This window comes from Patiria miniata, unplaced genomic scaffold (genome assembly GCF_015706575.1).
Source record: "Patiria miniata isolate m_02_andy unplaced genomic scaffold, ASM1570657v1 HiC_scaffold_29, whole genome shotgun sequence".
Lineage (NCBI taxonomy): Eukaryota > Metazoa > Echinodermata > Asteroidea > Valvatida > Asterinidae > Patiria > Patiria miniata.
This window is the reverse complement of record NW_024037068.1, coordinates 24843534-24853432: the sequence shown is the minus strand read 5'-3', so window position 1 is coordinate 24853432 and position 9899 is coordinate 24843534. Positions and strand designations below refer to the sequence as shown.

Below are 9899 nucleotides of genomic sequence, written 5' to 3'. Positions count from 1 at the left end.
GGCCATGTTGTGTCAACCGTAAACTTGAAAAATGAACTCTCCATGGCAAACTCTTGGTGGCGCACTGCATTGTGAATCGCCCGAATTCATGAGTTACAGATCTTTAATTGTTACGGGGTTATACCATTATATATAATTGTAGAAATAAAAGGCTGAGGGAGGTTCACTATTACATGTATGTCATGGACTATGTGCCTTACAAAATGCCTTATGCTGGCACTTTTTGAATGGAATGGCAGATTTGCTTCCTTGCTTTTTTTTGTCTTCAATGTAAATAGAATGAAACATTAGGCCCCGCCCACTCTGCATGTTCCAACTGCACGCATCATGCGCACGTGCACGCATGTAGGACTTTTGTGGATGTTAATCGTGGCCGTGATTGGTCAAAATACCGTTGGGGCGGGGCTTGATGGGTGGGTCTATGGCACTGAAACCAAATAGCTTTCAAAAAGCCATATTAAGTTACGACCATTCAAATCAATTAATGTTCCGATCTTCTTCTAGAATAAACAAAACATTTTTTAAATCCGTCTGCTAATCAGTATTAATTGTTTTTTCTTACAAAGAAACTAACTTTAAGAGAAAAAAAATAGAAATTCGTAAATTTTAGAATGTTACTTTTTGAATTTTTTGAGAAGTGTTTAAAAAAATCTTTATTTGAGCGGGGAAAAAAGAGTAGACTCCTTAACGAAAAAGATTTGGCATCACAACGAAGGCATTTTGTGCAAACTCTTCAACCTTTCACCAAAAGTAAGGTATGGCGGAAGAGAGAAATCCTTAATGGGATTTTTACAAGAACCATTTTTGATACTGAAACTTGAAGTGTTCCATAAAAGTATCATCAAAATATATAAGTCTGGGGAATTTAGTGTTATGTTTTTCAAATGAAAATTTGAATAGTTTTGTCCAAAGCCATGGATATTTTAAACAGTGAAAATGAAATACATTAAAATTGTTAATGTCGACAATTTATTATTTATAATTGGAACTTTCCGTTTGAGACTGAAAAAAATATTGTTTTGCCGAGAATTTTCAAAAACTTGAGAATGAGCTGTCCCAGAAATTTGACTATTTTCTTTTTAAATTAATAAGATTTGCATTGTAAAAGTGAATGTGTTGAAAGTTTGACAGTTGATTCTTTTAAATCAGTTCTTACGAATGTTATTAGAAGAGCAAAATGAATTCCTTTACTACAAGAAATTAATTTCGTTTTCCAAACTGATTTGAAATCAATGTTGTGGATATTATATGTTTCCCATTTACTAATTGTAATAGTGTAGGTTTTCCTGGCTATTTTAAAACATTTGTTCATTCAAATTCACCAAATTTAACATTCAATTTCGTCCGAGAAAAAAATTCACACGCTTTTACCAAAACAATTTAGTCATTTGCCATTCAGTTTCAAAGTTTGGTCAATCAATTTAAAACTTGTATACAGTAAATTAGTCAGGTGTGCTCTAAAGCATTTTCCTTGTGTCTCCAAGCACAATTTGGCACATTCGCTCGCACGATATATGGACCTCGCACGATATACCACTACACCGTTTCCAATCTTCAAATGTATAATATGTCCATCGACATCGATGTAATTTAGTGCACTTCCAATGTTTAATTTCGTCTTTTGTCAGACAATTTCAAATTCAGTTCAAGCAAATTCAAACAATGAGCACACGTTTTCGTCCCAGAGTATTCAATTTCGTCTCGTCTACGCCAAACCTTGTTACTCAGAAATCAAATTCGTCTAATTGATTTATTCAAGACGAATTTGATCTCTGAATGCTGCAATTCGGCAACGGCCTAAAAGACTTTGATCTGTGATGACGAATATTCTCGGCTCAATGACTAAAGAGGGTGGCCAAACTTTAAAATTGAATGGTAAATGACTAATTGATTTTGATAGAAGCGTGTGATTTTATTTTTAATTTTTTTTTACAAAATTGAACATTAGAGTCGGTGAGTTTGAATGAAAAATCGTTCAAAATAGCCGGGAAAACCTATATTCAATGTGATACTTTACTTCTATTGGATGGATAGAAAATATTCCTTTTTTTTTCAGACGGTTGCAGACGGTTTGTTTTGTTGGAGTAAAACATAAAAAAAAGTTTAAAATGTATTAAGAAAGGGGAAAAATCGAGTTTTTTAAAGAACACGGGTAGCACAACTTTAATGTTATCTACAGTGTCTGTTGTTACCGACCTCAGTTCGTTTTACAAAGCAATAAAATGAAATGTTTTCTTATGTTTTACTTTATTTATTTAGCATTTTTGTTTCAGCTAGATAGCAGTTAATGAACATGATTTACCGGAACAAGACAAATATGCACTACGTTGATGTTAGGTACTATGCTAAGAGAAATCTATTGTAAGAAAGCGGTAGTGCAATCTTTGCCCGAAGTGTTATCTTTATCCCCCTGAAAATCGTGAGGATGATGTTCAAGACTTTTTATTTAGGACTGTTTTGTGTTGTTCCACAAGTTGCTATGTTGAATTACTTATTCACGTATTCTTTCCAAGTGACATGTGTTGAATAGTGGCTTTGATCTACATGTAGCTGCACTACCTCCTGTTGAGAAAACTTCGTACATAGTTTTTAAGAGGGCGTCTTTTTTATTTTTGTGATTTTCATTTTTTTTTTTCTTCTTTTTTTTTGGCCGCTAAAGTGGGCCAGTCTTTTTTTCTGACTCTTTGAAAGACTCTGGTCCAGCTTAGGTTTTTGGTCAAACTATGATTTCTGTTTTATCGAAGGGTAACCCTGAAGTTTTTCACAAAGTGAAATTCAGTTTGTTTGTTTTTACACAAAGTGAAATTCAGCTTGTTTGATTTTATGAATCTTTCCGGGATGAAAGTACGAAAGACGCATAAAGCGTCCGGTATTGTTTGTATATTTTGTATAATATTTGCCATGTTCATTTTTAATTGTATGATTTTTGTTTCGAGTTTGTATTTTTGTTTTGTTATTCAGATATTGTTTTCCTGCTTTTTTGGAAATAAAGTTTGTTCATGCAGACTGACTTCAAATGTTGTGTTTTTATTTTCTATCCGCTCCGTTCACAAGTACCCCCTCACCGGCAAAGAAAGTACAGTTGGGGGTGACCGACCGACGCCATCTTGCCTGACTGCAATTTTGCAACGACGCGCGGCCGCACCACTGCGTGTACATAGTTCAAATCCCCTGGTGTACGTGCGTCACACACATGGTCACACACAAGGAACGGTGCGCGTCAACCAGCTAAACGTCCCGTGGGACGTCGTTGCTAGGTAAAAGGGCGCCCTCTTTCGTTGGCGCACGGAGCCCATATCGTAAAATCTTCTCTTCAGCTCGGGTGTTCAGGATTTGTGCACGATCACCTATTGAATTTTTTTTTTACCTGAATTCCTCCCGACGTTTCCTTTAAGCTGTACAATGCATGAACCTGTAACCTAAAGCAAACATCAAACCAAATTCTGAAGCGTGAATATTACAGTGACGTCATCCTAACGCGCTCATAGGCTTTGTGTCAAACTACAAGAGAATTAGAAGAGAAAAAAAACAGCAACTACGTTTAACTATACATGTACAAGCATGAACTATCAAGACAGGGTGAGTTAACACAAAAAAAGCGAAACCAAATTGTCGGGAATTCTTTTTAAGTGAAGTTCTGCATGTAGCACTTTCAAAATCTAGGATATGAAAGCTCAATTGATAAGCTTTCTTTTAGCACAAGAATCATTTAAATCACTAATGTACTTTTGGAGTTACGGAATTTTAAACACAACCACCGTTTAATTTCTATCCACGGATCACAAAAAAAGTGTGCGTTCGTTCAGCAAAACAATACAATTCACATACATCCCTATGTGATTTGTTTTCATTTTGCTGAAAGAACACTTACCTTCTATTGATCCGTGGACAGAACTTTAAAACGGTGGTTGTGTTTAAAATTCCGTAACTTCAAAGGTACATGAGTGATTTGCATGATTCTTGTACTAAAACAAAGCTTACGAATTGGGCTTTCTTTTTTTTTACTCACGCTGTATAATCATTCGTTTTCTTATCTTCTAAATTTAAAATCTGTTTGTTTGTTTGTTGTTTTTTTGCGTATAGAAACGTCGTTTGACCGTATATACCAGGGACTGTGCCGAGATTGTTTTTAATACAAAGCAGAACAAATAATATTAGCTCTCACACGGTTACATGCGCTTAACGTTTTGGGCGCAGAATGCACCCGACTAATTTCTGAGAAGTCACTCCCCCCAAACCTGTTACATGCCATAAAATGTTACAAGTGTTGTTGATCTGATCAACGTGAATGGAGAGTCGGGTAAATTATTCAAGGCGACATCCAAGCAACTCCATTCGCAGACAGTACATTTCATTACCAAGCGCAGTAAGCTCAATGCGCAGTACCGTCGCTATCACGCTTTCAGGGAACATGTTGGAGACCTGGCCAGCCCCATCCGTGTTGCCGGTGAACAACTGAAATGATAAAGAGTCCAAGGTGGAGAAAGTCTCACATTTGTTCATTGTATTAGACGAATGTGATTCGCGCAAACAAGGGCGGAGAGCGGGGGACGGGATGAAAGGTCCCCCATTGTCCTCTTTTTTTTTTTTGGGGGGGTGCCATTGTCGATGTTCCCCATTATGTTTTTATTACAAGTAAAACTAGATTTTAGCAAGGGTGTATAATTGTTTTCAAAATATTATGGCCACCATGTAACAACGCAGTGACATTACCGAGTACCCTTTGACAGGTTCCGACACGTGTGACCATGCGTACATTATAATGGATAGTTATTTGAACTGCGCCCTAAAGCCCCTGTCACACCTTTGCGTATCTTAATTCCTTATGAGTTCCTTATCAAACATTTTCAATACGCAGCTGTACGCTCAATTAACGTCGAAATGTTTTGATCACTTTGACTTATGTGCGACGCACATCTAGCGTACAAGTAACGAATTCAGCGCATCCATTGCGTATGAGATGCGTATGAGTTGCGTATGCAGTGCACAACATTATTTTTCGGGCTGCGAATAGGTCAGTATGCAGTGCGCATGCCGAGCGTATTCCGGACGCACCCGACTAATGACGACCGCATGCTTGACGCACTTCTGAGCGTATTCCAGCCGCATTTCCGCCGCTCGCCGTTCAGTGTGCGTTGCATCTGCGCTGCAAGTACGCTCATATGCTGACGGGGTGCGTCACGAACACTATAGCGTACTCGTAACGCACTCGACCGATGCGGGACCGATGCGCTGCGTATTTATAACTTATGACCTGCGTAACAGCGTACGCAGCGTAGTTTTGAGCATGCCCAAAACTATCCTGCGTACTGGGCCGTACCATGCGTATATCTGCGTACATAAAACCTACACAAAACGATAGAGGTGCATATGAGGTGCGTATTGTGCGTACGACTGCGTATGACAAAAATGTCAATGTGCAACTCATAAGGAATTAGGATACGCAGAAGTGTGACAGGGCCCTAAATTCGTAACTTATGAGAAACGCACAGATAACAACTCATACGCATCTCATACGCAATGGATGCGCTGCGATGCATTCGTTACTGGTATGCTAGATGTGCGTCGCACGTAAGTCAAAGTATTTCAAAAAAATCGATGTTTTGAGCGTACGGCTGCGTATTGAAAAATTTTGATAAGGAACTCATAAGGAATTAGGATACGCAAAAGTGTGACAGGGGCTTTAGATAAGGTGGTGTGCAGCAAACCCCTCCCGACCCCCCCCCCCCCCAAAAAAAATTGTATAGGTTCCGGTGTGGCAGGTAATTCTGTCCCCCCTGGTAAATGTGTCCCCCTGGACAGATCTACCGGGTCGTGACCCGGTAAATCTGTCCGGGGGACACTTTTACCTAGGTAAACCTGTCCCCCTCTAGGTAAATCTGTCCCCCTGCACGACGTTAAATGTGTCCCCCCTGGTAAATGTGTCCCCGTGCAACGTCACAAGTCTAGCACCCAGACTGTATATTAGTGAAGTTATTCACTGTTTTTGCGCGGCGCCTTGCTAAATTCGGGAATGGTGCTTACGTCAAAGCACAACTCCCGTTTGGATGACGACTTCAGGAGCGAACGATTTGCATGGTGGGCTTGCGCGCAAGTGTACCGCACCTACGGGCCGCGCCAGGGCCGCGGCCGGGGACGGGGACAACAGTGCACCAGCAGCAGGCCTGCGACGCGGTGACCCGTGTCGCGTATAATTTTGCCAATTCTCCTCATTGAAGTCCGCCATGACAGTCACACGTGTATCGGCGGCTAATGCGCGTGCGCGCGCTAGCGATAGGTTGAGTATTACTACGCGTGCCTTCTTGCAGAAACATAGATCGGTTGATTAACATCTAAACGTTAATTTCATTTTGATAATTATTGATGAAGGCTGGAAAAATCTAAACATGTATACCTGTGCGCTGAATTTATTATAATAACATCAATATAACAACTTATGCGTGCAAAACCAGGGGGGACAGAATTAACTGGAGGGGACAGAATTACCTGGAGGGGGACAGAATTAACGGGACAGGGGGGACACTTTTACCTAGGTAATTCTGTCCCCCCGGACACTTTTACCGGGGGACAGAATTACCGTCCACACCGGCAAAGTTTGACCATTGACGGGGTATTTGTGAGGTGTATAGCCAGAGCAGGCTGTGATATTTACCTCAATCTCTCCGCTCGCATCTCTCACGTAGTCAAAGTCACACTGGGGCTGCTTCTTGTACGCCACCTTGTACTGCGTTGTATACTCCCACATTAAGCGGCAACCCTGAGTGGTGACGCCTGACACCACTGTCCTCTCAGCCAGATCCACCTCGATCCAGGGATTGACGTGGGCACTGTGCGCGGAGTGACGAGGATGAGGAACAATAAAGTTACCACAATTTTTATGTAAAACGGCTCGTGAGGCCGGAAGTAGACCGGAAACATGACCCCATGTGTATAACATCGTGCTTCTAAGGCCCCAAAAAAGTCTCCGGTTGCTGGTATGGAGCTTGCCCCAAATATGTTTTTTTTCTTTCTTTCTTTCTCTTCAAATGTTGGCTGATGACTACAATCATGGTGCCCGACTAAATGTAGTGCAAAATGCATTGAAGCCCAGAGAGGCCACATAAAGCTTATACTCGATCGTAACCCCATCTAAAAACACGTTAAAATTGTGCAGCAGCAGGGTTCCAGTCAAACCAGTGAGTTTGGCGGTTTTGAGACATCATCTTACGTTGAAAAAAAACTTTTTTGCATGGCTACGGCGACGCGCGCATACCAGAAACCGGAGCCTTTTTTTTTGCCTAACATCTGATGGAGAAATGTGTGTCAGCCTAGTCTGGTTCTTCGACCAGACGATCCGTACTCTCATGGTAGATCGTATATTAAGCCCCTGTCACACTTTTGCGTATCCTAATTCCTTATGAGTTCCTTATCAAAAATTTTCAATACGCAGCCGTACGATCAAAAACGTCGAAGTTGTTTGATTACTTTGACTTATGTGCGACGCACATCTAGCGAACAAATAACGAATTCAGCGCATCCATTGCGTATGAGATGCGTATGAGTTGCGTATGCAGTGGGCAAGTTCGCTATCTGTGCGTTTCTCATAAGTTACGAATAAGTACAATGCGCTGCCCGCTCGCAGGACGAGCGGTACGAGTGAGACAGTACGGCCCTGTCACACGTCTGCGTACCCTAATTCCTTATGAGTTGCGCATTGACATTTTGTTCATACGCAGTCGTACGCACAATACGCACCTCATTTGTATCTATATCGTTTTGTGTAAGTTTTATGTACGCAGGCATACGCATGGTACGGCCCAGTCACTGATCTCTATATAAAGACTGGATAGCGGATATGCATACAACATTCACACAGTAGACTTTGCATATTGACCAATTCGCCCCCGGTCTCACGAAGATGGCCGCGTATAATACGAACGTTCTACGCGTAAATACGCGCGCGTTGTATCAACAGTTGACGCGCATTTTGGTCACGTACACATATTATGATGTTCTAAAAGGGACACATTTCCGAAGTGATTATTATTTTCAAAAACGCCGAAAAAGTGATTTGCGGCATTATAAAAGGAACCACAACGTTAGAAAAATTGTAGTAAACCTTGGTCAGTTGGTCAGTGGTGGTGGTCAAAATATAAGTCAAGTGAACCGCGACGTTACAAAAGAAATCATGCTGTCTATAAAGACGGCAACTTGTCCTTTGTAGATCACCAGCCGGTCTCACCAATATGGCGTCAAATTCGTACATTGTGCGGCTCTGTATTAGGCTGCATCCGAATCAACTGCCTAGAGCTAGGTCTAGGTCTGTGCCCTTTGAAAATACGCGGAGACGCGCTGACAATAGACGTAGCCGTAGCTCTGGAAGCCTGTTTCGGACACGGCCTATGCTATCCAGTCTTTATATAGAGATCAGTGGGCCCAGTACGCTGGATAGTTTTGGGCATGCACAAAACTACGCTGCGTACGCAGGTCATTAGTTATAAATACGCAGCGCATCGGTCCGGCATCGGTCGAGCGCGGTACGAGTACGCTATGTGTTCATGGGGGATAAGCCGTTCATACGCGGTAATACGCTGACCTCCTATATTGGACGTATACATAGCGTACTTGCAGCGCAGATACAACGCACGCTGAACGAACTCATATCGAATGCCGACCAACCTCGACTTACTGTACGGCTGTTTGCGGAAGTGTGTGTGGGGCGTACGTACATGCACACACAGCACACGCAAGGGTCGTTGAGGCTAACGGTATAGTACAACCACTGATCTCTATATAAAGACTGGATAGCGGATATGCATACAACATTCACACAGTAGACTTTGCATATTGACCAATTCGCCCCCGGTCTCACGAAGATGGCCGCGCATAATACGAACGTTCTACGCGTAAATACGCGCGCGTTGTATCAACAGTTGACGCGCATTTTGGTCACGTACACATATTATGATGTTCTACAAGGAACACATTTCCGTAGTGATTATTATTTCAAAAACGCCGAAAAAGTGATTTGCGGCATTATAAAAGTAACCACTACGTTAGAAAAATTGTAGTAAACCTTGGTCAGTTGGTCAGTGGTGGTGGCCAAAATATAAGTCAAGTGAGCCGCGACGTTACAAAAGAAATCATGCTGTCTATAAAGACGGCAACTTGTCCTTTGTAGATCACCAGCCGGTCTCACCAATATGGCGTCAAATTCGTACATTGTGCGGCTCTTTATTAGCTATCCAGTCTTTATAGAGATCAGTGAGTACAACTAGTGATTGTGTCGCGGCGCGCGCGGTGTGCGGTAGCGGGAACAAGCTCGTATGGGAACAAGCTGATAGCCTTGGTCAAGGCTAGGGAGCGCCCGGCGTGCAATCTTCGAAATGCGCACGCAATACGCTGTGAGTAGCCATTCAGCGCCATTTACGTCATCATCACAGCCAGGGGTTAGTGTAAGCGGGCAGCGCATTGTACTTATTCGTAACTTATGAGAAACGCACAAATAGCGAACTTGCGCCTGCATACGGAACTCATACGCATCTCATACGCAGTGGATGCGCTGAATGTGTTACTTGTTCGCTAGATGTGCGTCGCACATAAGTCAAAGTAATCAAAAAAAATCGACGTTTTTGATCGTACGGCTGCGAATTGAAAATTTTTGATAAGGAACTCATAAGGAATTGGGACACGCAAAAGTGTGACAGGGGCTTTAGGTCAGGTATAAGCGTCGCATTCAAAAACTAGAGCATGACGGAGTGAAAGCCCAGCCCTCGTTTTAGTGTCATAGGCATTTAATGGACACACAATTCTTATTCAGATACTGCCTACCTGTCCTTGACATTTAAACACCGGGAACACTGTACTGAGTACGTGTCGTGGCAGTACTTAGCTGACGATTTAGCGTTACAAAACGACAT

At 42.0% G+C, this 9899-nt stretch overlaps 1 protein-coding gene across 1 annotated transcript; it reads right to left on the bottom strand.

Annotated features, from left to right (window-relative positions):
* Positions 1-4033: 4033 nt before the first annotated feature.
* LOC119735306 (lactadherin-like) lies at positions 4034-9899 on the bottom strand. The gene is made up of 3 exons (XM_038209005.1): positions 9811-9899; positions 6653-6827; positions 4034-4455 (listed from the first exon to the last, which is right to left on the bottom strand). Exons 1-3 carry the CDS (start codon positions 9897-9899, stop codon positions 4306-4308), a joined length of 414 nt encoding a protein of 137 aa, XP_038064933.1. The 3' UTR covers positions 4034-4305.

Coding starts and splice junctions, on each gene's coding strand:
- LOC119735306 (XM_038209005.1), bottom strand. CDS start 9,899: ATGTCGTTTTGTAACGCTAAATCGTCAGCTAAGTACTGCCACGACACG. Junction 6,828..9,810: donor TGTTTAAATGTCAAGGACAG/GTAGGCAGTATC, acceptor CTCCGCGCACAG/TGCCCACGTCAATCCCTGGA. Junction 4,456..6,652: donor ATGCGAGCGGAGAGATTGAG/GTAAATATCACA, acceptor TTATCATTTCAG/TTGTTCACCGGCAACACGGA.